Below are 27,778 nucleotides of genomic sequence, written 5' to 3'. Positions count from 1 at the left end.
AAGAAAGCCATAAGAAGTCCCATTTGCAGTTTGAGAGAAGCCATGTGGGGGACACAGCAAACATGTGGAAGAAGGTGCTCTGGTCAGATGAGACCAACATTTTACTTTTTAGCCTAAAAGCAGGCAGGGAAGCTGGTCAGAGTTGATGGGAAGATGGATGGAGCCAAATTCAGGGCAATCTTAGAAGAAAACTTGTTATAATCTGCAAAAGACTTGAGATTGGGGTGGAGGTTCACCCTCCAGCAGGACAACGACCCTAAACATACAGCCAGAGCTACAATGGAATGGTTTAGATCAAAGCATATTCATGTGTTGAAATGGCCCAGTCAAGGTCCAGACCTAAATCCAATTGAGAATCTGTGGCAAGACTTGAAAATTGCTGTTGACAGATGCTCTCCATCCAATCTGACAGAGCTTGAGCTATTTTGAAAAGAAGAATGGGAAAAAAATGTCACTCTCTAGATATGCAAAGCTGGTATAGACATCCCCAAAAAGACTTGCAGCCATTAATGTCTAAACCGCTGGCAACAAAAGTGAGTATACACCTACGTGAAAATGTCCAAATTGGGCCCAAAGTGTCAATATTTTATGTGGCCATTATTTTCCAGCACTGCCTTAACCCTCTTGGGCATCCCATGCTGTTGAGATAAGGTTAGTAAAATTTGTTAGGGAGGTGTTGTGTAATTATTGTGCTAGGAGACAGACTGCTGCTTCCCCCATGTAATGTGCTTTCTTGTGTCCAGTGCCCACCATGTCATGTGCTGTGCATTGCAGTGCCCACTATGTAATGTGCAGTGCCCACCATGTCATGTGCTGTGCCCACCATGTCATGTCATGTGCACTGTAGTGCCCCCATGTAATGTGATGTGCCCACTATGTCATGTGCTGTGCATTGCAGTGCTCACTATGTAATGTGCAGTGCCTACCATGTCATGGCTGTACATTGCAGTGCCCACCATGTTATGTGCTGTGCATTGCTCTTTATGTCATGTGCAGTGCCCACTATGTCATGCTGTGCCTTGCAGTGCCCACCATGTAATGTGCAGTGCCCACCATGTCGTGCTGTGCCATGCAGTGCCCACCATGTCATGTGCAGTTCCCACCATGTCATGTGCTGTGCTGTGCCTACCCTGCCATGTGTTGTGCCCAGCATGTAGTGTGTTGTGCCCACTGTGTAATGTGCTGTGCTGTTCAGCAATGCCCACCATGTCATGTGCAGTTCCTAACATGTAATGTGCAGTTGCATTGCCCACCATGAACCGTGCTATGCCATGCAGTGCCCACCATGTAATGTGTTGTGCTCAACATGTAATGTGCTGTACCATTCAGTTCCCACCATGTAATGTGCTGTGCCCACCACGTCATGTGCTGTGCCATGCAGTGCCCATCATGTAATGCGCTGTACCCACCATGTAATGTGCTGTGCCATGCAGTGCCCACCATGTCTTGTGCAGTGCCCACCATGTCAAATTGCTGTGCAGTGCCCACCATGTCATGTGCTGCGCTATGCAGTGCCTACCATGTAATGTGCTGTACCCACCATGTAATGTGCTGTACATTGCCCACCAGGGCATTTGCCGTGCAGTACCCACAATGGAATGTGCTGTGCAGGGCTTACCATGTCATGTGTGGTGACCACAATTTAATGTGCCATGCTCACAATGTAATGTGCTGTGCTGTGTTGTGCAGTGCCCACCAATGTGCCCAATGGAATGTGGTGTGCAGAGCTCACCATGTCATGTGCGGTGTCCACCATTTAATGTGCTCACAATATAATGTGCTGTGCTGTGTCGTGCAGTGCCCACCATATCATGTGGTGTCATACAATGCCCACCTTGTCATGTGCTGTGCAGTGTCCACCATGCCATGTGCAGTACACACCATATAATATGCTGTGCCCACCATATAATGTGCTGTGCAGTGCCCACTTGTAATGTGCATTTCCCACCATGTAATGTGCTCAGCTGTGCCCGCCATGTTATGTGCTGTGCCCACCTCATAGATCCTGTGCAAACTGTGTGCATGTGCTGTGTTGTGCCCACCATGCAATGTGCTGTGTTGTGCAGTACCAACCATGTCATGTGCTGTGCCCACCATATAATGTACTGTGCCTACCTTGTAATGTGCTGTATTGGGCAGTGCCAACTGTGTAATGTGCTGTGCCCGCCATGTAATGTGCTGTGCTTTGCCCACAATTAAATGGGCTGTATCCATGTATCCACCATGTAATGTGTTGTGCCAACCATGTAATGTACTGTGCCCCCCCCCCTTGTAATTTACTATGCTGTGCCCCCCACAGACTCACCCCCCCCCCTCTCTCTCTCATCCCCTCTCTTTCACCCTGTTCTCTCTCTCATCCCCTTCATCCCCCATTCTCTCTCTCTCACCCCCTTCAACCCTCTCTTTCCTACCACCCTATATCTCTTTCACCCTCTCTCTATTCCCCTTTTTCTCACCCCCTCCCTCTCACCCCCTTTCTCTCTCTTTTCCCCTCCCTCTCATCCCCTCTCTTTCAGCCCCCTATCTCACTATCACCCCCCCCCCCCTCTCTCTCTCTCTACCACTTTGGACATTTTCACTTAGGGGTGTACTCACTTTTGTTGCCAGCGGTTTAGACATTAATGGCTGTGTGTTGAGTTATTTTGAGGGGACAGCAAATTTACATTGTTATACAAGCTGTACACTCACTACTTTACATTGTAGACAAGTGTCATTTCTTCAGTGTTGTCACATGAAAAGATAGAAGAAAATATTTACAACAAATGTGAGGGGTGTACTCACTTTTGTAAGAAAATCTATATATAACTATAATATATACAAGTAGCACTTGCTGTGTGAACTTTCAACATGACTAGTCGGTTACTTAGTTCCAACCACTAACACCAAAGTGGTTAGTGGTGAGAATATTAATAAGAAGTGATATGTTAAAGTAGAGATGAAATGAACATAAGAAGAAGAATAACAAGCGAATTGTGGAGAATGAGTCCAAATTGAGCTAACAAGCGGTGGGGGAAGGGGGGGGGGTTGGTACAACCAATCCTGTTATCGTAATTTCCCCTGACTCATCTCCCCCACTGGTCCCTTTCCCTTTATTCCTTCCTCTCCCCACCCTCTTTTTTTCACCCCTTCTTTTCTTTTGCTTCTATTCTCTGATCTCTTAGTTATCTTAACTGGATTCATGACCACTGACAATCCCTATGAACCATGCATAGTGGGACTGACATCCAATTGCATAGCGGTAAAAAAAGGCTTTCAACTGACATTTTGCTTATATGAATCCCTGAATGTGCTGTTGTATTATCTTTGACATACTGGATGGCATACAAGCCATTGATGGTCCGCAGTATATTTGTATGTTATGTATAATGTTTGTATTGTCAGCCAGGGTCATCTTAATAGCATCATGGGCCCTTGGGCAAAGTAATGCTATGGAGCCCCTACCAGCCTGTCCCAATTTACGCACCTACTCTCAAGAATAAAAGTACAATATTTCCTACTTTGCAGCGCGTCACTTGCTACTGTCCCTGCCACCAGATTCAGTATGTCACTTGCTACCCATCCCCCACCACCAGATGCAGCCTGTCACTTGCCACCATCCCCTGCCTCCAGATTCAGCGCGTTACTTGCCATGTCACCTGCCTCCAGGTTCAGCATGTCTGTGCTCCTACGGTCCTCTGCCATGCCCCCCATGCTCCTCCAGTCCCCCACTATGTCCTCCGTTCTCCTCCGGTCCCCTATTATGTCCTCCGGTCCCTCGCCATGTCCTCCATGCTCCTCTGATCCCCCTCTGTCCTCCTCCGGTCCCCCCCTGGCCCAGATCTGTCAGGATGGAGAGCAGAAGAAGGAGTCGGTAAATCTGTCATTTACCAGCTCCTTCCTTTTCTGAATGAACAGAGTCAGTGACCACTGACTTTGTCCATTCATAACTGAGCATTGTAGTCTGTATTTACCATGTCTCAGTTTATGAATGGAGGGGATCCTCTGTCTCCTCTCCATTCATATTCAGTCCAGGCTGCAGAGAAATGGACTGGGGAATCGATGCCCTCAGTCTCTTTCTGTGTCTTAAAGGGGAGATGTCAGGGGTCTGTTTAGACCCCTGATATCTCACCAAAGTCCCCCCCCCCAACAGGGCTGATAAAAAAATAGTAATAATAATAAAAATAATTTAAAAAAATGTAATAAATATTGAAAAAAGAAAAAAATTGTAAAAATTACAAAAAAAAAATTACAAAAAAATACAATTGTAAAAAAATAAAAAAAATAAAAATAAATAAAAAACTGACACAGTCCACTGACATTTAAAAAACTATCGGTATTCGGTATTGGCGAGTACTTGAAAAAAGTATCGGTACTTGTACTTGGTCTTAATAAAGTGGTATCGGTGCAACCCTAGTCTGTATACTTGTATGCATTTTTTTAGTGTAATTTAGTCTAATGCCCCGTACACACGGTCGGATTTTCCGACGGAAAATGTGTGATAGGACCTTGTTGTCGGAAATTCCGACCGTGTGTAGGCTCCATCACACATTTTCCATCGGATTTTCCGACACACAAAGTTTGAGAGCAGGCTATAAAATTTTCTGACAACAAAATCCGTTGTCGGAATTTCTGATCGTGTGTACACAAATCCGACGCACAAAGTGCTACGCATGCTCAGAATAAATAAAGAGATGAAAGCTATTGGCCACTGCCCCATTTATAGTCCCGACGTACGTGTTTTACGTCACCGCCTTCAGAATGATCGGATTTTCCGACAACTTTGTGTGACCGTGTGTATGCAAGACAAGTTTGAGCCAACATCCGTCGGAAAAAATCCATGGATTTTGTTGTTGGAATGTCCGATCAATGTCCGACCGTGTGTACGGGGCATTAGTCTTTTTTTTGTCTAATTTTTGTATTTATAGTGTAATGTAATGCTGTGAGTGGCGTAGGAAGGATGTGTTGTGCTGAAATTGTAATTTATAAGAAAGCTGTTCTGAAAAGCTGAAACAGAGGAAGGAAATTAAAAAGGAGAACTAAGAAGGGAATTGCTAGTAGGTCACTTCGTATGAAGACAATTTGACATTAGAGAAGAGGAGTATATAGAAGATGGCACTCTGATTTGATTTTTCTGCACCAGCCAGAAATTCCAAGAGATCATTTGGATATAATCAGGGACACCTGGCCTGGAAATACCTTGGATATACCACTCTCCGAATTCAAGGTATGAAAGAATAATTGTCTTACTAATATGTAGAAAAATGTGGAGATGTTCTGTTTTTGTCAACACATACTGTATATTATTTCCTTATTTCTCAGTGGACACTGTGGGGGTTATTTATGAAAGGCAAATCCACTTTGCACTGCAAGTGCACTTGGCAATGCAGTCGCTGTAAATCTTAGGGGTAGATCTGAAATGAGGGGAAGCTCTGCTGATTTTATCATCCAATCATGTGAAAGCTAAATTGCTGTTTTTTATTTTTCTTGCATGTCTGCACTTCCATGTGCACTTGCAGTGCACATGTAGTGCAAAGTGGATTTGCCATTCGTAAATAACCTCCTATCCCTTTATGTATCAATGGAACAAAATTTCAGACAAGGCAGGGAGACCATGGATGGGACTTTATATGTGCCACTGGGAAATCACACAGAAATGATAAAATAATCCATTCTCATTCCATAAAGATAAAAACAATAGGGTACAAAACACCATTAAAAACAGGGAATGTGCATATACATTTCATCTTGAAGTGTTTAGACATACAGGTAGGGCCGGGACAAGGGGTGGGCAAGAGGATCGGATGCCCTGGGCACTGTGGTATCATATGAGGTTGGGGTGCACCACAAGGAGATTGGGGGGGTTGTGTTCAGAAGGGGAATTCGGGGAGTGGCAGGGGGTAAGAATTGTTCTAGGAGGGCAAATTGGTGTGCAAGGTGTGCTAGGAGTGGTGGTTTGGAGAAATTTGTGTTGGGAGAGGGGATGGGGAAAGAGGATTTGTGCTACCAGGAGGGGATTTGGAGCGTTTGTGCTATAAACATAATATGGTAGAGTGGAATATTTTTTTTTTTTTTTGGGGTGGGGGGAGGATTTGTGCTAGTAGGGATAATTGGGAGGCATTTGTGCTAAGAGGGGAAATTTGTGTGTGTGGGGAGGATTTGTACTAGTAGGGATGATTGGGGGGTATTTGTGCTAGGAGGGGAAATTTGTTTGTATGTGTGTGGGGGGGGGGTGGATTTGTGCTAGGATAGGTCTGGGGGGCATTTGTTCTAGGCGGGGGAAATTTGTGTGTGGGGGAGGATATGTACTAGTAGGGGTGATTGGGGGATATTTGTGCTAGGAGGGGAAATTTGTGTGTGTGTGTGTGGGGGGGTGATTTGTGCTAGGATAGGAGTCTGGGGGGCACTTGTGCTAGGAGGGAAAATGTGTGTGTGTGTGTGTGTGTGGGGGGGGGGTTGTGCTAGGATGGGGGATTGGGGGGTATTTGTGCTAGGAGGGGAAATGTGGGGGGGGGGGATTTGTGCTAGAATGGGGGATTGGGGAGGGAAATTTGTGCTGGAAGGGGAGAATTTGGAGTGGGGGGGATTTGTGCTGGGGGCATATGAGGAGATAGGGTATTTGAGCTTGGAGGGGGGAATGGGGGGGCAAAGGTTTGGGCTGGGAGGGAGGATTTTAGCAGGGGGGCAAATGTGTACTGGGAGGAGGGAAAATGTATGCTTAGGGGGTTAGCATGCAGATCAGTGCTCATTTTTGTTTTTTTTTTGGGGGGGGGGGGATTTTTGCTGACACAGAATCCTCATACATATTGGGGGGGGGCACATTTTGGCATGTTCTACCTGGGCTTTAGATAACCTTGTCCTGGCACTGCGTATAGGACCTAATTGTCTTACTTATTTCATCTGATAATGTCATGAAATCCACTGATGTTTTATACTGTATGTTACCTGCACTCCCCCCCCATGGTATACATTTGCAGATTAGTATACATACGGCCACACATCTGACAGCCAAGGAGAAGTTTGTAAAATGTATATCACCCACAACCACCACCATGTGTTGAGTTCATGCTTGCAGGGACTGTGATCGGGCCAGTCTGTAAAATGAACCCCACTCCACACTGGCCTCAGTATTGCCTCTACTTTTTAGTCCATCAAAAACAGAATAGTGATGACCAGGAGAGGACTGCATTGTTTTCAAACCGGAGTGATTTAAGCCTCGTACACACGATCGGACTTCCCAACAAGAAATGTGTGATGACAGGCTGTTGGTGGAAAATCCAACCGTTCGTACTCTCCATCGGACAATTGTTGTCGGATTTTCTACGGACAAATGTTGGATGGCAGGTTTTAAAATTTTTCCACGGACCTATGTCTGTTGTCGGATTTTCCAAGCGTGTGTACACAAGTCCGTTGGACAAAAGTCCAAAGTACAAACACACATGCTCGGAAGCAAGGACGAGCTAGAAGTTGTCGGTCTTGTAAACTAGCGTTTGTAATGAAGAATTAACATTCATGACGCGGCAAATTATGAAATTTGGAAATGCAGCGCACAATTCTCTTCTTCTTTAATGGGATAATAATGAAGCTGCTTTGCTGGTGATACTGATGCAGTTATTGCAAACAAATTTTTAAAGGCTTTTTTTTTCTAGTGATATCAAGAATAATATTATTATGATTTTTTTTTAAATTTGGACAAGTTACCACAACACCATTATCCCGTAGTTTTTAAGATCAAAGATACAACTATGTAGGTGTTCCTTGTAATTTTTACATTATTCTACACAATTTTTTTATTGTGCATTAAAAAAAAGAAAAACAGATAACATTAGACATGTTATCTGCCAATAGAACTTAACCAAAAAGTGCATTCTATGCATCAAAAAAATATAGAAAATATACAAAATCAAATCATTATTATTCAACCAAAAAAATAATGTCAAAGCAATAACTCCAAGGTCAATAATAAATAACACGTTATCTCCTCTGATTCAGAAACAAACTGAAAAGTGTGAAATGAAAAGCGCGAATCAACGCTCACCAAACTTCTACTAACAAGAAATTAGCAGAAGGAGCCCAAAGGGTGGCGCTAAAGAGCTAAAAAATAACGTAGTACGTCACTACGTTCGTATTTGTTGGCCAACAATTCCTTGCCGTTTGTATGCCAAGTTTTGGCCAACGTCCTTCGGACAAAAGTCCACGGTTTTGTTGGCCAACAATCCGATCGTGTGTACGAGGCTTTAGTCATTATGGGCATGTAAAAACTAAGTCAGATTTTCACAAGGATTATTGGCAGAATCAACAGGACATTTAATGTTATAAATGACTATGTTCTGGGGAACTCAGAAAAGCAAAAGTTGTGATAATTCTAGTGGAGGCTTGGCACAGTAAATTGATGGTGCTAGAACCTTGCGCGGAGAGTGATTTAGTACGAAAGATTAATTTCATCCAAACTATACTGATAGTGTCCCAGTTGGACATCCGAGTGACAGGCGGGCTGCTTCTGTGCACCAAGGAACTTCTACAGCTAAGAATGGGAAAGTCATATTTGAACCTAAAGATCAAAGTGCCACATTGCAGTATTACGGCCCAAAGTAAGGGTTTTTTTTCCTATTGTGTATTAAGTAAAACAGCTCAAGCAAGCTGCTGAACGTTACAGAATTCTTTCAGATATCCAAATTATAAATTAAAGTCCAAGTCCATACTAGCTGATTTCATATTTACCTAAGCTCTAATGAAGGGGACAATGTGTGGCCCCCCAAAGTGTGTTGCTTGTTGCATCCATTACATGTTTGGAATAAAAACTTACTTAGGTCTCTAATACTTTAATGTGACGCTTCGCTCTTTAGATTCAAATACTGATTTCACATCCCGATGTTCCTGTAGCAATTCCCCAGTGCATGGAAGCAGCTCACATATCATCCAGATGCCCCATAGGAACACAATCAGTGGTAATTCTAGTGAGAGGCTGCGTCATATTTTACTTTGCACTTTAAAGTCATTAAGGATTACTTTTTCTTTTTTATTCTGCAGCTGTTGCAATGTTTTAAACATTCAAAAATTGTTGCAATTTAACCACTTGCCGACCGTGCTATAGAAAAATGATTGCTACAGTGCATTCATATGACATCCTCTAGTGATCGTGCCCCCTGCGATGCGTACCCAGCTCACTCTGTGATCACCTTGTCCTTCAGACACAGCTGATCACAGTTAGGGGTAAAGAGCCAATCACAGTGGCTCTTTACCACGTGATCAGCTGTGTGCAATCACAGCTGATCACAATGTAAACACACTTGCTGGTTATCGGCATTCCTTTCCTCACACTGTGACAGCGTGAGAGGACAGCCGGTAACCGGCCAGTGTGAAAGGGAACATCTGCACTGATCATAAGGGCACTAATCATCATTGTCCTGATGATCAGTGCAGCCCCAACAGTGCCCATCAGTGCCCACCAGTGATGCCAATTAGTGCTGCCAATCAGTGCCTATCAGTGCTGCCAATCAGTGGCTCCTCATCAGTGCCACCTATTAGTGCCCATCTGTGTTGTCTATCAGTACCCATCAGTGCCCATCAGTGCTGCCTCATCAGTGTCCATCAGTGCTGTCTCATCAGTGCCCATCAGTGCTGCCTATTAGTGCCCATCAATGAAGGAGATAAAATACCTGTCAAATAAAAAACCCAGTGGTGATTAAATATCACCAAAAGAAAGCTCTATTTGTGTGAAAAAATAATTAAAACTTCATATGGGTACGGTGTTACATGATCGCACAATTGTCATTCAAAGCGTGAGAGCACTGAAAGCTGAAAATTGGCCATGCAGAAAGGGGGTGAAAGTGCCCAGTAGACAAGTGGTTAAAAAGGAAGTAAACCCTGATGAGTTTTACTTCCTCTTTTTTCCCCTACAATGTAAAAGCATAATGGGCTAGTATGCACCGCACTTACCTGCAAATTAAGCCCGCAGTGTCCCCGTTGCCCCCACTGGTGGCCGCATCCATCTTCACCCCTCTTCCTTCCGGGGCCATGGACTCCGGCTCTGTGACTGGCTGAAGTCGCGTGACGTCACTCCCAGGCATGTGCGGGAGCTGCTGGTCACGGCATGGTCCTTTAGAAATGGCACGATCGCGCCCTTTCTTTAGTGCGCATGCGCCGATGATGTTGGCGCAAGCGTATATGGTAAATATCTCCTAAACTGTGCAGGTTTAGGAGATATTTGCAGCACCTACAGGTAAGCCTTATTATAGGCTTACCTGTAGGGAAAAGTGGTGTAACAGGGGGGAATTCCATGCTCTGTTAGTGTATACCAGGCCCGGACTGGGACAAAAAATAGGCCCGGGCATTTTGGATTGGGCAGCCCATAACAAGTTAGCCGGCCCCTTCCCCACTCTCCACCTTGATGGATACCCCGGGAGAGGGGAGGGGGGAACCCGACAGAGGTGTATGGGGGGGAGGCAAGGGGGGACCAGGAAAGAGCATGGGGGGGCAGCGGAGAGCATGGGGGCTGTGGAGAACACAGGGGGGGTGGCGGAGAGCATGGGGGGATGTGGAGAGCACAGGGGGGCTGCCAGAGAGCATGGGGGGAGGTGGAGAGCATGGGGAGATGTGGAGAGCACAAGGGGCAGTGGAGAGCATGGGGGAATGTGGAGAGCACATGGAAGGGGGGTGGTGGAGAGCATGAGGGAGGTGGAGAGCACAGGGGGGGCAGCAGAGAGCATGTGGAAATGTGGAGAGCACAGGGGGTGGCGGAGAGCATGGGGGAATGTGGAGAGCACATGGGGCAGCAGAGAGCATGGGGGAATGTGGAGATCACAGGGGAGGTGGCGGAGAGCATGGGGGAATGTGGAGAGCACAGGGGGTGGCGGAGAGCATGGGGGGAGGTGGAGAGCCCAGGGGGCAGCAGAGAGCCTGGGGGAATGTGGAGAGCACAGGGGGGGTGGCGGAGAGCATGGGGGGAGGTGGAGAGCCCAGGGGGGGTGGTGGAAAGCATGGGGGAGGTGGAGAGCCCAGGGGGGGGTGGCTGAGAGCATGGGGGAATTTGAAGAGCACGGGGAATGGCAAGAGCATGGGGGAATGTGGAGAGCACTGGGGGGGTGGCGGAGAGCATGGGGGGAGGTGGAGAGCCCAGGGGGGTGGTGAAGAGTATGGGGGGAGGTGGAGAGTCCAGGGGGCGTGGCGGAGAGCATGGGGAAATCTGGAGAGCAGAGGGGGGTGGCGGAGAACATGAGAGAATGTGGAGAGCACATGGGGGGTGGTGGAGAGCATGGGGGGAGGTGGAGAGCCCAGGGGGGTGGCGGACAGCATGGGGGAATGTGGAGATCACAGGGGGGGTGGCAGAGAGAATGGGGGGAGGTGGAGAGCCCAGTGGGGGTGGCGGAGAGCATAGGGGTGGTGGAGAGCCCAGGGGGGATGGCGGAGAGCATGGGGGCAGGTGGAGAGCCCAGAGGGGTGGCAGAGAGCATGGGGGGAGGTGGTGAGTTCGGGGGGGTGGTGGAGAGTATGGGGGGAGGTGGAGAGCCCAGGGGGGTGGCGGAGAGCATGAGGGAATGTGGAGAGCATGGGGGGTGGCGGAGAGCATGGGGGAATGTGGAGAGCACGGGGGGTGGCGGAGAGCATGGGGGAATGTGGAGAGCACGGGGGGTGGCGGAGAGCATGGGGGAATGTGGAGAGCACAGGGGGTGGCGGAGAGCTGAAGGAAGGGGATGCAAAGTTTTGCATGGCTTGTTGATATTATTAGGGGGAACAAAAATAAAAGAGGAAGTGTGATGTGAAAGTTATAATATTAAGCAAATATTAGAATTTTGGTTATGGGAAACAGCCTGAGGAAAGCAAAAAAAAATCATAGTTGCATAGTTCACAGTTGTGAATAGTTGCAGGTACTCCCCCCTTTTGGGACACCCCTTGTCCCTGCCCCCTTCCCACCTCCTAGCAACATCCCTTGGCTCCACCCCCTACCCTCCTCCCAGTGCTGCCCCTTTTAGAGAATACAGAACCAAGTATTATTTTCTGGAACTAAGTAGTTTGCATGGAATTGGCTAATGAAAGGCAGTAAAATAGGACCTCTGAAACCAGCAACAATAGATCCCCCAGCAACAACAGACCCCCACCAGCAACAATAGCCCCCCCAACCTCCTCCAGCAACAATAGACTCATCCCATGCAAACATAGATCCCCAGCAGTAATAGATCCCCCAGCAACAATAGATCCCTCATCAACAATAAACACCTCAGCACTAATAGATCCTCCCAGTAACAATAGATCTCCTCAGCAACAATACCCCCCAGCATCAATAGACCCAGCAACAATAAACCCCCCATTAACAATAGACCCCCCACAACAAAATACCCCCCCAGTAACAATACTGTAGATCCGCCCTAGTAACATTAGACTCCAACAGCAAGAATAGATCTACCAGAAGCCAGCATCAATAGACCCTTCCCTCAACATTAGAGCTCTCCCATCAACAAATGACCAGCAACATAAAATCCCCCGAAGCAACAATAGATACCCCTCACTGGCAGCAATAGACCTCCCCGGCAACAATAGGTTTCCCCAGCAACAGTAGATTCCCCAGCGCACCCTAGCACCCCTTGGCATTATATACATCCAGTGCTGAAAGTGCCGGATTGCGTCCACCGCCCCCCCACCACATTCCCGCTGAAAAAAGCCCTGAGTATATTCTTAGTATTCCCATAACAGCAATAAAGTACAAAAAAGTGATTCTTCAACTTCCAGGTTTGGTTAGTTAAAAACCTAAAATACAACATTTCATTCTACGTGCCCTCATCACCCTCTCTATTTTATTGATAGCCCCCATTACAGACCTCCCATGAACAGGTAACTTTCACAAAGTGCTGCAGCTTATGCCAGCTCAGGTGTTGCTTCCATCCTTCACTTAACCAGTAGTCAGGATACTCTATGCCGGACCTGGATAGAAAAGCTGTCTACTTGCAATTGTTGGCAAGCACAGAGGTAAAAGTGATCAACTGGATGAGATTTTCCAGCTGACATCTTTTTTCCCCCAAAGAAAAAATGTTTATAGCAAGACTCAAGACAGAACCAGCGCCAAGGGTTTCCAAAAAAGTCGGATAGCTATGCTTTTTCAGACATTTGTAGACCTTTCATTTTGGCGACGCTTTAATTTGCTCAATCACGACCTTATACTTGTTTATATAAAAACTGACTCTTTAAAATTTGATTTACATGTTTCTGCATTTTGTTTAATTTCCAGTATGAATTACACATCCTGATTTCAGCTCGGAGTCAGGATGAGGCTGGATAAGGAGTGTAAAGTCTTGTACACACGATCGGATTGTTGGCCAACAAAACCGTGGACTTTTGTCCTAAGGGCGTTGGCCCAAACTTGTCTTGCATACACACGGCACACAATTGTTGGCCAACAATCACAAACGTAGTGACGTACTACATGGTTTTTTAGCTCTTTGGTGCCACCCTTTGGGCTCCTTCTACTAATTTCATGTTAGTAGAAGTTTGGTGAGTGTTGATTAACGCTTTTCATTTCACGCTTTTCATTTTGCGATTTTCAGTTAATTTCTGAACGGCCGTTCGTCAACCAGCCATGTTGCGGAATGGGAGGAGATAACGTGTTATTTATTATTGGCCTTGGAGTTATTGCTTTGACATTTTTTTGGTTGAATAATGATTTGATTTGGTATATTTTCTATATATTTGGATGCATAGAATGCACTTTTTGGTTAAGTTCTATTGGCAGATAGCATGTCTAATTTTATTTGTTTTCTTTTTTTAATGCACAATAAAAAAATTGTGTAGAATAATACTTGGCTGTGTGTTTTACTTCAAATGACAGTTTGGGAGTCGGCAGTTACATTTAAAAAAATACAATGGAAAATTGACAAGAGACACCAACATAGTTGTATCTTTGATCTTATAAACTATGGGATAATGATGTTGTGGTAACTTGCACAAATAAAAAAAAATATTCTTGATATCACTAGAAAAAAAAATCCTTTGAAAATTTGTTTGCAATAACTCCATCAGTATCACCAGCAAAGCAGCTTCATTATTATCCCATTAAAGAAGAAGAGAATTGTGCGCTGCATTTCGAGATTTCATAATTTTCCACGTCACGAATGTTAATTCTCAATTATGAACGCTAGTTTACAAGACCGACCGCTTCTGGCTCGACCTTGCTTCCGAGCATGTGTGTTTGTACTTTGGACTTTTGTCCGACGGACTTGTGTACACACGGTCGGATTTACTGCCAACACACATTTGTTCGTGGTAAACTTTTAAAACCTGCCATCCAATATTTGTCCGCGGAAAGTCCGACAACAATTGTCCGATGGAGCGTACACACGGTCGGATTTACCGCCAACAGCCTGACATCAAACAATTCCCGTCAGAAAATCCGATCGTGTGTACGAGGCTTAATATTTTGGAATGTCTAGTCATCATAATTCTCTTTGAGCTTAGCAAAGGTAAATTAGACTGTCTATGTTACCCAATTACATTTCATTAACTTTCATCCTTCAAACACTATATTTCCTATACTTTGATGGTCTAAGTAACATTTACTGTATTTATGCTGCATGCATTGAACCATATGTCATTTTTATAGCTATAATCTTTTATTAATTTTTTTAGTGGATCACCACTGATTCCTGTACAGTGCTTGAATGCCTGGGTCCAGTTTTTCGCTGTGTACCTTACCTGAAATTTTACTTTTGACTACAAACAAGGCTTTTAGCCTACTTGGTGGAGAAACCCTTGTTGGGAAGCTCAGAGGTAAGACGTTTCTTGTAGTTGGTGACCAGGTTTGCAAACATCTCAAGAGGGATTTTGGTCCACTCTTCTTTACAGATCTTCTCTAAATCCTTATTGACCTTATACTTGTTTATATAAAAACTGACTGTTTAAAATTTCTTTGACATGTTTCTGCATTTTGAATTACAGATCCTGATTTCAGCTCAGAGTCAGGATGAGGCTGGATAAGGGTTGTAATATTTTGGAATGTCTAGTCATCATAATTCTCTTTGAGCTTAGCAAAGGTAAGTTAGACTGTCTATGTTGCCCAATTTACATTTCATTAACCTCCATTCCCCCAAAGACAATATTTCCTATACTTTGATGGTCTAGGTAACATTTAGGCTTGGTTAACACTGGAGTGGCTCACAGCAGGAGTCCGGTGCATCTCCATTCACTGTTTCAGGTCCAATTTCAGCCTGAATTTTGGGCTAAATTGGGAACCAGAAAAGGACCAAAAGACACACAGGACTCTTGTGCAAGTTGCACCGGAGCCACTCCGGAGATGTGTGAACTGGCTCCATAGAGAGTCGGTCACAATCTCCTGCTATGTGAATTGGATGAGGGGAAACCCACATCCAAATCCCAATAGTGAGAACCCAGCCTTACTGTATTTATGCTACATGCGTTGAACCATTTGTCATTTTTATATGCGTAATCTTTATTTTTTTTTTAGCGGATCACCACTGATTCCTGTACAGTGCTTGAATGCCTGGGCCCAGATTTTCGCTGTGCCCCTTACCTGAGGTTTGACTACAAACAAGGCTTTTAGCCTACAATCACTATTTGAATACACAGAGGGGGAGTTTTACTAAAACGGGAGCACGTAGAATCTGGTGCAGCTATGCACGGTAGCCAATCAGCTTCTTGCTTCAGTTTGTTTAATTAAGTTTTGGCAATAAAACCTGGAAGCTGATTGGTTTCTATGCAGAGCTGCACCAGATTTTGCAAGCTCAAGGTTTTTTAAATCAACCCCAGAGATTTGTCCTCTCCACCCAACGTAGAATCTTTTTATACGGCTAATGTGAATCTTGAGGACTTATGCTGATGGGCAGTCTAAAATGTAACAAAATTATAAAAAATTTTTTTTTTTTTTAAAGGCAAATAGGCTGTTTATTTTGCAAGGAAATTTTCCCTAGAGTTTAGTGAATGAGGTGAAGTACTCCTGGCGTCCATTATCCAATCACGTGAAAGCAAAAATATATATCTTTTTTTTTTAATGTATCGTTAACGTGATTGGGTATTCTTTGCTGAGTGAATTTTACCACATTCACTAAGCTCAGTAAAAAATCCCTTGCAGAATGAACAGCCAATTTGCCTTTAATAAATGAACCCCAATGTGTGTTATGCCCTGTACACACGGTCGGACATTGATCGAACATTCCGACAATAAAATCCATGGATTTTTTCCGACGGATGTTGGCTCAAACTTGTCTTGCATACACACGGTCACACAAAGTTGTCGGAAAATCTGATCGTTCTGAACGCGGTGACGTAAAACACGTACAGCAGGACTATAAACGGGGCAGTAGCCAATAGCTTTCATCTCTTAATTTATTCTGAGCATGCGTGGCACTTTGTGCGTCGGATTTGTGTACACAAGATAGGAATTTCCGACAACGGATTTTGTTGTCGGAAAAATTTTATAGCCTGCTCTCAAACTTTGTGTGTCGGAAATTCCGATGGAAAATGTGTGATGGAGCCTACACACGGTCGGAATTTCCGACAACAAGGTCCTATCACACATTTTCCCTCGGAAAATCCGACCGTGTGTACGGGGCATAAGAATCCTTAGGCTCTGCTAAAAGGAAACAGTGGGTTCATGTCTACAAAGTATGTTTGGTGTTGGGGTAGATGGCGCTGCCCTTCAATTGGATAATAATGTGGGTAGAGCTGTATTTATGTCCTACTATAGTTTAACTTGTGATACTGTGATTATTAGTTCGAATACACTTCCTATTGGATGATTTTAAAATCCTCTCCCTATTGGGTAATTATATCCAAAGTGATAGTGAACCCTCCAAAGTGGTAAAATTGTATTTGATAATTGTGTCAGGTTGAACCCATTGCTTTATGCCACCTATGAAGAGCGAATCACATTTGGGTCGCTCTTCCCAGGGGTCAGCAAACAGGGGATGTGTGTACAATAAGTAATTACTGCTTGGTCAAACCTCCCTATATAAGCTCCTATGAGGAGGATGATCCTTAGAGTATTATCCTTGAGAAAAATTTATCAAAAACAAGATTAAAATCTACTCACAAAGGTAGAAAGAAATTATCGCACTGTATACAGTCACAAGGCAATTAATCCGCTGGTAGCAGTTTCCAGGTCCTAGGAAGAGGATGTACGAACCACTGCTGGCTAACGCGTTTCAAAGGTGTCCCTTCTTCTTCGAAGGCTCTGAAGAAGAAGGGACACCTTCGAAACACGTTAGCCAGCAGCGGTTCATACGTCCTCTTCCTAGGACCTGGAAACTGCTACCAGCAGATTAATCGCCTTGTGACTGTATACAGTGCGATAATTTCTTTCTACCTTTGTGAGTAGATTTTAATCTTGTTTTTAATAAATTTTTCTCAAGGATAATGCACTAGGCCGGTGTGCTCTCTTTTTCTTTCTTATAGTTTTTCTACTAGGATAATCCCATCCTGGAGAGCAGCAAGGCCGAAATCCACTTTCCTTTTTGAACCCTTGGAATCATCTAGCTTACACACCTGTGCACAAGAGTATTTGCTTCTGTAGTACTGATGCTTAGAGTAGGCAGAGTTGTGATAAATACCCTGAAAAGTGATCCTAACTGCTGTCACCCTTCTATGGGTGAGTTTGCAAATTTGTGATAAATAACCTAAAAAAGTGACCCAAACTAGTGTCACCTTAAAATGAGTGATTTATATCCTAGGGTTAATTATACATCCTAAAGTGCACTTGAGGTCAGGTGTCACCTGCAATGGGTGCTATTAGCCCTAAAGTGCATTAAATGGTATCCAATACTGCAACCCAATAGTTAAACATCATGTGCTAAACATCAAAACAAATAAACATCAACCTGAAAGACATATAGTATAGTAGTATAAGTGCCCTACAGTCAGACACCTGTGAGCAAAAAATACAAAGTAAATAATTGTGTTCTGTGTGCGCAAAAAAAAAAAAAAAGAAATAGGAAAAGTCAACAAGTGGGATAAAATCACAAGGGAAATTGATACTGGGTAGATATGAGTTCAGCAGCAGTATCCAATATTCATACGATAAATGGAAATGGGAAAATGTAGTTTTCACTAGGTCTTCCAAAAAAGTGACATGTGATTATCCTCGATGTCCTCTGTAGATTTTATCCTCAAGTGTACAGGTCAGGGTGACTTTTGTGCTCCCCCTATGATACCCCACTCACCAGATCCAGGTACCCCTGCAAGTGTAGTGGGCGAAAGTGAGTATGTTGGTTTCCTCTCGGTGTGGCTGTTGCTCCTCCGCTTAGACTGCTGGGCTCCCGGTCCACTGTCCAGATCTTGTATGTAGCAGTACTTCGTTGCTGCTTTCCCAGCGTGCCAGCTCCTGGTGTCCTCATAAGACCAGAGAAAGACAGACTCGCATGGTGTAATTCCGATTATTTATTTAAAAGTTCATATTGTTTAAAAGTGATCCAAATTGCATCATTTAAATGCAGTAAAGTGCAGATAAAACGAAAAATAAAAACAGCAAATAAAAAAAACACACGCTGTCTACAGGCTATGAGTCGGCGTGCGTTCCACGGCTCCGCACTCAACACCCGGAAGTGACGTGTTAGCGTGTGAGATAACTATGTTTTTTTTTTCTTTTGGACTTTTGTATGTTAGGATTTTCGTTCTTTCGGGTTTTCATTCTTTCGGATTTTCGTTCTTTCTAATAATTTGTTTTCGTATGCATTTGTCAAAAGTGATGGATAATTAAAGTAATAATACCGCGCCAATCTTAAGACAGAATTGGTAAATCTAAAGCTGCCACACTACAATCAGACAAATTGTGTAAGTAAACATAAAAAATAAAGTGTAGCGTTACTGTGTAAAATTATTATACAATAAGTGAAAAAAGGCAATCAAAGAAAGATGCTCTCAAAAACCCAAAGAATGTGATGGGAATGTAAAAAACCGCACTATGCGATTGTGTGCGAAAACTGAAAACTAAAATTGCACTAGACAGGTGAGGGATGTAACCTCATACATAACTGTGAAAGTAAGATCAAAATGGTGATCAGCAATAAATGTGAACATTAAATTGCGAGACTGTGACATTGTATAAGGCTATGGAGACATATCCCCAGACCAATCAAAAACTATCTCTATTAGTGTGGCAAAAACAATCAATTCACCTAGAAACACAAAAAAAGGAGCACGTGAATATTATTAGCCTCAACAGCAACAATTCAACATATAAAGAACACGGTGTAAGGTAGACACCAAAGAAAAGTTCCTAAAATGTATGTAGTGACAGTCCCAAAAATGTATCATGAATTAATTAAATCGCCCAATCATGTGGGGAGATGATCCAAATTATATTCTTCCCAGTGGTGATTGTAAACAGTGTAAAGAATGGGGTACTCTTACCAGTACCGGTGGACTCACAAGCCATAAGCGGTGAGTCAAAACGGCTTTAGACTGTCATATGATGGCTGACAGTATGGACCTGGTCTGCAGAATTGAGGTATTTCCCTTAGGGTGGAATCCAGATATCCGTCCCGATCCAGGGTGGAGTCCAGATATCCTTTTCAGATCGATGGTTCAATCGTCTGACTCAGCAATGTGAACATGCCATAATCATAAAAAAGGAGAAAAAAGGAAGCCTCCACATAGTGTAAATCCAAGACTTGATTGGAATTTATTGAAAAAACGGGTCATCCAAAGATCAATAAAAAATAGCATACATAGAATCGATTCAAAATATTAAAAAACAGCGTGGTATATAAATGACTGGGTACAGCAAAGAGACCCTAAAGAGATGGGTCTCTTTGCTGCTACACTCATAGGAGTCGTGATTGTCACTGTGGTTAGGACAACATGAAATCCCCTTGGGTTACCATGATTGGTGGTCTTTACAGCTGGATGGTATTCCTGCCAATCAAGTATGTACGAGGGGTGTGTACGAGGTGTGTCTAAAAAGTTTGCTGAATGGTCCAATATCTCAATGGCAACATGGGCCAGGTGCGCGCATGCACATGGCTATCGAGAGACATGTTGAGAAGAGCCACCTAGTGTGGAGTACACGTGACCGTCAGGGTAAAGCCGCTGCAGGTGGTCGAATGTAGTCAGTGTGGGAGGTAGGGTCATCAAGTTCTGCTACAAATTGGGGAAAACGACTTTGTATTATATTGCCTTTAACATGACATTCTCTTTTTATCATTTGCATAAATATGAGTTTTTTTTTCTGGTGTATGAATGCTTCTAACACAGTAATTTAATCATTTTTCAGATATTGAGTGTCAGAGACATTATGGGTACACTCTGCAAGTGACTAGAAGGGTCACTGTCCAGGAGCATTGTTGTGTCACTATCCCGTGTGCCTTCACGGCTTCAAATAAAAATGTATTCACAAATTCCAAAGGACATTGGAAGAACATAAATACTAATGATATTGTGGCAGCCACTTATACATCTATTAATAATGGAACTAAATCAAACTTCAATATAACAGGAGATACAGATAAGGGGGACTGTACCCTGACAATAACTGATGTCAAGAAACAAGATTCTGGAACGTATTATTTTCGATTTGAAGGACCCGTACTTTATGATTATAAAGTAAAAACTATAACAGTGATTGTGACAGGTGAGTGTGTTAAATATCTGGTAACTACAAAGCAGAATGTTTGCACCAAGACAGATATTTCTTGACCTTTAATCAAAATCACACTTTTCACTAAAGTAAATTTTCAGTGTTCACAATATAAAGGCCAACATCATTGTTTAGACCACTGGACACCCCTAAACACCTCCAGAGCATAGAGTTCTGCCTTAAAGTCAACTTGTGCAGTGGATCATGAAAAGCAATGGAATCGCATCCCTCTGGTATGCTTCGTCAATGCAGCCCTCCTCAGATTGGGGAATCTAGTAGACAACTGAAAAAGAGTACACAGGAGGGAGAACACATGTAGTGCATTACCGAAGGTTTATTGTAAAAAAAAAAGAAAAATGTACAGCTAAATAGATACTCACAAAAATAAATGTATAGAGGCATTATATGACACTAAGGGGTTGATTTAGTGCAAAGTCTATTTGCTTTTAGTAACTCAACCCCAGAATCTCAATCCAGTGCGAGAATTGCATGGCCAAACACACCATTATGTTGCGCTGGCAAGCTGATGCGTTTCAAGGGAGGCGCTCTGAAGAGGGGGCATCCCCAAAAATGCATCAACTTACTAGTGCAGCGCCGCCATGTGTTTGGCCACTCTATTACTGTGCCAGATTGAGATTTAGGAGTTGAAATAGACCGTGCTCTTTGAATAATCCAGAGCCTAGTAAATGAAAAGAAGCTTTGCTTCCCCCCGTTGCCGCCGCTGCACCCCACCATGCTTGCCGGGCTCCACTTGCCCATCGGCAGGCCTTGGAGCTCTATGGCGGGTGTAGGGGAAGGAGAAGAGCAGACACACCTCCACTCTCCTTCCCTTCTTCTTGTGACCCGGAAAGCGATGTCTCTGACGGCACTTCTGGGTCAAGCTCTCCGTGTCCCTGGCTCGCTTTGCAGAAAAATAATGTTTTGCAATGCGATCTGCATTGCAAAACATTCAGTGGAATACAGGGGGGAGACATACATTGTCTTTTAGACCCCGCATATCTCAATAAAGAGAACGTGTCACCCAAAAAAAGAAAGTTACACCCAAGCACATAAAATCCCAAATCACAAAAAATGTTGAGGCCCCCCACCCCCACATATACACATGCATGAACATAAACACATGCATCGGGGCACCTACGTGTGAAAACTTTGATTGCGATACGCATGTTGCATATTGCTGTGTATGCCTGAGTGAGAGCAATAATTATAACACCAGACCTCCTCCATAACACTAAACTGACACCTATAGGGGGCTTTTCAAGCAACGCCTATAATAAATATAGGGTACTGACGTTTGTCGCCATTTCATGGGAGCACAAAATTTAAGGTTTGGCATGTTGGGCATCTATTTACTCAGTGAAACCTCGTCTTTTATATTTTACCAAAAATGTGGGTAATTTATTGTGTTTGTTTGCCCTAAAGTTCTCGTTAGGGTGTTTTTTACAGAAATGTTGCGTTGCCTAGACCTTATATCGTGTGACATAAAAAATTGCAACTACCACTATTTTATTCTCTAAGGTGTCTGCTTTCAGAACATATATAATATTTGTGGCTTTTGTGTAACATTCAGGCCTAAAATTATTTTTTAAACATGTGTGCAAAAAAACGCAAACACGGCTCTGACAGCGAAAGGGTTAATGGGTTGATTTACTAAAGGCAAATAGGCTGTGCACTTTGCAGTTGCTTCAGAGCTTTGTAAATGGGGTAAAGCCTCACTTTGCAAAGAGTACCCAATCACCTGTAAGGAGAATAAAAAATAACCCCCATGCCATTTTTAAAAAAACATTTGTTGCAGGGTCCCCCCCAAAGTCCATACCAGACCCAAAGGGCCTGGTAATGGACTGGGGGGAACCCATGCTGGGTTTTTTTTTGATGATTTGTATCTATATTGCCGGGATCCGACAATACATTACAGCCACGAGCAGTTTTAAATGAAATTTTTTACTTGTCATTTTGTTGTGGTACTATTATAAACATGGGAAAGATGCACTACTTTACAGGCAGACTAAGGAGACCCCCCCCTGCAGGCACAATATTTAAAGGAATATTTCATTCTTATTGTTTCACTTTAAGCATTATTAAAATCACTGCTCCCGAAAAAAAAGTTTTTTTTAAAAACTTTTTTTTGCATTGATACATGTCCCCTGGGGCAGGACCCGGGTCCCCCAACATTTTTTATGGCAATAACTTGCATATAAGCCTTTAAAATGAGCACTTTTGATTTTTCACGTTTGTGTCCCATAGACTTTAACGGTGTTCGCACCAATTTTTTGCCTGTTCGCATGTTCTGCTGCGGACCGAACTGGGGGGTGTTCGGCTCATCCCTAGTGATAATAGCACAAACCTCCTGTCCGCCCTTAGACAGGGGAAGTTGACTCATGTGCCATTCCGGGCACATGTCCTCAATTTGGAGGTGCAGCGTTTCCTAAATAGATACCCAGGATTTGAAGATCTACTAAAGCAGGCCAGAAGTGTAGCCATTTTAGGCAGTCATGCACAGCCAGTGCTCAGTTGGTTGAAATTCAGCACGTATTCCACCTGCCCGTAAACCGCCTGATTTGTGACATGCCCACCAAGTGGAACTCTATAGGTGGACAACTATGAAAAATACCAGAAATGTAGCAAGGTGCATTTTTACAGTTCAGGGAACAAAGTAGGGAAACTCTTTGCCCAGCAAATCAAAGGTCAATGTACCAAATCTCATATACCCTACATTTATCACCCTACCATAAAAGAAAAGTTAAGAAACCAGCAGAGCATAGCAGATGCAATCAGCACTTATTACAATGCTCTTTACAACTTAAAAGATGACCCTTTCTTTGCTCAACTGAACACCTCTACAATGCAGGACTTCTTGGACTCAGTGCACCTCCCACACCTAACAACCGATCAAATCGAGGCCCTGAATGTCCCCTTCTCTATTTCAGAAATAGACAAAGTCATACATAGACACTCTACCAAACAACAAATCCCCGGGCCCTGATGGCTTTGTAGTGGAATATTACAAACAATTCAAACCAACCCTTAATAAGTACATCACTCAACTGTTCAACAATGTTGCTTCCTCAGCTTCTTTTTCACAAGAAATGCTAAAAGACATGATCATAACATTACCGAAAACCAGGTAAAGATCCCAACACCCCACAACATTTTTGTGCTATTTCCCTAATAAATCACGATATGAAGCTTTACGCTAAAGTTATCGCAAACAGACTGATAGATCTCCTTTTTTCTCCAGTCAGGTTTCAGCAAAGGTCACCAGACATCTGATGCTATCCAAAGGATGATTAACATCATCCACAATGCCAAAAGCCACGGGGTTCTTTCTCTGCTTTTATCATTGGATGCAGGGAAGGGATTCGATCGGGTGCACTGGCAATATCTATCCATGACGCTGCTCCTCCATGCTATCTAAACCTTTTACAATAAGCAACTGTACCAGGCAGGGGTGCCCCTTATCTCCCCTTCTCTTCAACATAGTCATGGAGCCACTGGAAGCGAAAATAAGATCCCAGAATGACATCTCAGGCTTCACCATTGGGCCTATTGAACATAAAATCAAATTGTTTGCAGATGACATCATCCTCTTACTAACCAATCTTAAATCCTTCCTAGCTTGGGTACAAACTGTTTTGTCAGACTTTAGCGAAGTTTCCAATTACCAAGTGAATGCCTCAAAATCATTTATCCTACCCTTAGGGATTCCCGCAGAACAGCAAACAGAGATAGAACAAAATCACCCATATACATGTGCTACAGAATCCATATCCTACCTAGGGTTAAAACTAACCAACTCAACCTCCTCTCTCTATCAAACAAACTACACCCTCTTCTTGCCTAGCCTCCCAAAAGAACTTGAGAAGATTTCCAAGGCAGCTTTATCATGGCCAGGAAGACTAGCGTCATTTAAAATGCTTAAACTACCACAGCTCCTCTACCAGCTCTAATCACTACCGATCCCAGTCCCCAGCTCCTTTTTCACTTTTCTACAAAACATACTTGGACGCTATGTATGGCAAAATAAAAAAGCTAGATGTTCCCGTGTCATCCTCTTGAAGCACAAATCAGTGGGAGGTACAGGGTTTGTTCACTTTAGAGATTACTATAAAGCAGCTATACTTGCCCAAATTAACACCTGGTTTACACTTGAACCTACTTGTCCTTGAAACATATCAAATACCTAGCCATGACCTTAGAACCTGGATACTCAGCACACCCAAGACCACAAAAACAAACACCATATTGTCACCAACCATTGTTGCCTCAACACTGGCATTTTATTACCTTCTTAAAAAAGCACCCAAAGGGGACTTCTCTTACAAAATACCATTGCCAGTATCTATATTCTCTATACTCATTCCTAACTTCTCAACATGGACATGGCAAGAAAAAGGGATACCCTATGTATCAGATTTTTACTCAACAACCTCCTTAGACCCTTTACATCTCTACTAAACTCTTACCCCCTTACCCAAAAGGACTACTACCAATAAATACAACTAACTCACTATCTACTGCGCAACCCTCAGACACACATAGAGGTACATTCACTAATATGGAGGCATCTTTCATCACCCTACACAACAAAAAAGGTCATCACATTATTTTACAGCCTACTAGGTGGCAAGACCTCCTTCGGTACAACCCTGCCTTTACTTAAGTGGGAAAAAGACATTGGTCGCTCCATAAACAAATTACAATGGCTATTAGCCTTTGAAACCAGCTTGTAAGCCACTAGGTCCTCAATCCTTCGGGAACTAGTCCAAAAAAATCACCCTTAGATGGTATATCACACCGACCAAAATTCACACATTCGACTCAACTATGCAACCCCTATGCTGAATAACCTGTATGTGTTACAAAAATCCAATAAAAAAGATTTGGCCGAGGTTCCCACTTGGATAACGTACTCATATGTAGTTCAATCCTCAGGAAGATTGGGTTATTTTAAAATTATTTATACAAAAATCAATCAAATGTTATCATTTCCATCACTGTTAAATTCATTGTAAATCTATTTTGGTATAAGATAGGTTGTATGAAAACATGTATGTGGGAGGGGAGATGGGCGGAGTCTAGCAGAGCAGACATGCATTGTTAGAGCTCCGCACCGCTGAGGAGAGAAGAGAAGGACAAAGCGGAGCCTGCAGTCTCAAAAGGTATCCATTTGAACCTTTTTGCCCCAGGGAACAAACTGTGAAAGTTTGGGCAGGAAATATGGTACTGGGAGGAAGCCGTGGCAGAAATAAAAATCACCTCACAAAGAGCTCACAGGCACTCACTGCAACTAAAACAGCTCCAGTCACCTCACAATATACAGCATCAGGGCGCTCTCACAGACAGAAAATGTCACAGCAAGACTCTCCATTTGAGTCAGATACAGAACAAATCCTCTCACAAACTCCTCAGCATCCCCAGTAATATTATTACAATTTGAAAAGATGCTTCATAAGGCTTTAAAACAAACCTCAGACCAAATAACAAAAAGCCTAACCAAAGAAATAAGAGAGCTGGGAAACCGCACCGCAGCCTTAGAAATAAAAATGGATGAAATTGAAATTACAACCCAAGAAAATATAACAGAATTGGAACAATTAAAAGAAGAGAATTTAATACTTCAAACTAAGCTCGAAGATTACGAAAATAGAGCCAGACGTTCAAACTTGCGCATAAGGGGAATACCTGAAACTGTGACAGACCTGCAATCTACTTTTACTGCTCTATTACAAGAACTAAAGCCAGATATCCCTATTGAACGTTTAGAACTGGACAGAGTACACAGAGCCCTCACAGCCAAAAAGAAAGATGGACCCCCACGTGATATAATCACAAAATTTCATTATTAGAACGAAAGAACAAATACTAATTGCTGCAAGAGAAAAAAAGGAACTTAATTTTCAAGGACACAATTATCAAATTTTTGCTGACCTATCCCAACTTACTATTACTAAAAGACGATCCATGAAACCCCAACTAATGGAACTGCAACGCCACAACATTATGTATCAATGGGGCTTCCCCTTTTCAGTCAGATTTAACTACCAAGGTACAATTTACAGAAGCAGATCAGCAGATGAACTACAACAAACCCTTTTAAAATTAAATCTGACAGAACCCACAAGCAGCAACTCTCCCACACGCAGAAGAATGGCATCATCTTCACCTTCAGGCAGCACCCAGAAAATTTCAGAACAAAATGGGAATCATCATTCTCACAAAAGAGGCCGTTATGCCACATCATCCATGGACCAAGAAGATTCAATGGACTGACATCCTAATTCCTGATATCTCTTCATTTATTATACTAAGAGATGGTTCTCTATAAAAAACCTATATTTATAACTGAATGTAACTGCATTCTGATAGTCACATACTGTGTGGGATCATGTTACATTCCAGTTATATTTCTTATTACTTCTGATTTATATAGCCTTAGAATATATATGTGAAATAAGGAAATTCTTGTTCAGTTATATATTTTCAGGTAATAACAATAGATTTATTACTTTTTAGGACAAATATGTTCAATAATCCAGAAGTAATGGAAGCTTTTTCTTTCTTTTCTTAAAACAAATATATTATTACCTAACTAGTTCCTAGAACTATGTTTTTGTTTATTCTAATCTGAAGCAATACAACCTCAATTTTATGAGTTAACATATCTAAACAGTTACATATGAATAAAATATGTAATTGTTTACTCTAAAAGGGTTAAAATCCCAAAATAATTCAAACTATCTCCATCAATACCAAAGTTATTAACAGTACCTTTCTAACTGAATTATTTAGCCTAGGGCAAGACTAACCATATACAACCACCCTGGAATAAATAATTTCAACAAAAACTATATTCTTCACTCCAATTAATGAATCATCATTTTGATGTCTTTTGACATAGCACTTCTCTCCCGTAAGCGGAAGATCCGTGTACCCCCATTAGCCCTCCTCATTCTCCCAACCATATTATGTGGGAGTGTGACGAAGGCACTTATTCCCCTGAGAGAGATATTTATTCTCTTTCACGGGTAAATTGTGATTACTTGCAAAAAATAATTTATACAATGTATCATCTAATCTCATATGTTTTTTGTTTACTCTTTGCTCCAGAATTCACTGGTTTCTTTTCTATCTTTTCATCGCTTCAATCCACACAGGTTGATCTGCGCAGTCAGCTCTGCATAACAAAAAGTAAGTCAAAACTATTTGATTTGTTGCCATGGCACCACT

The 27,778-nt window shown here is 42.9% G+C and overlaps 1 protein-coding gene across 1 annotated transcript in view; it reads left to right on the top strand.

Moving 5' to 3' along the window:
• The first annotated feature begins 5,035 nt into the window (after nucleotides 1-5,035).
• The window catches only part of LOC141110483 (sialic acid-binding Ig-like lectin 8), a 36,274-nt gene continuing 13,531 nt past the window's right edge, over nucleotides 5,036-27,778 (top strand). The window contains exons 1-4 of the mRNA XM_073601845.1: nucleotides 5,036-5,203; nucleotides 14,593-14,733; nucleotides 14,902-14,996; nucleotides 20,189-20,545. Of these exons, the coding sequence (XP_073457946.1) occupies nucleotides 14,927-14,996; nucleotides 20,189-20,545 (427 nt within the window). The 5' untranslated portion in view covers nucleotides 5,036-5,203; nucleotides 14,593-14,733; nucleotides 14,902-14,926. The remainder of the gene's footprint in view (nucleotides 5,204-14,592; nucleotides 14,734-14,901; nucleotides 14,997-20,188; nucleotides 20,546-27,778) is intronic.

The sequence above is a fragment of the Aquarana catesbeiana genome, linkage group LG10, assembly GCF_042186555.1.
Source record: "Aquarana catesbeiana isolate 2022-GZ linkage group LG10, ASM4218655v1, whole genome shotgun sequence".
Classification (NCBI taxonomy): domain Eukaryota; kingdom Metazoa; phylum Chordata; class Amphibia; order Anura; family Ranidae; genus Aquarana; species Aquarana catesbeiana.
This window is presented reverse-complemented; position numbering and strand designations above follow the sequence as displayed.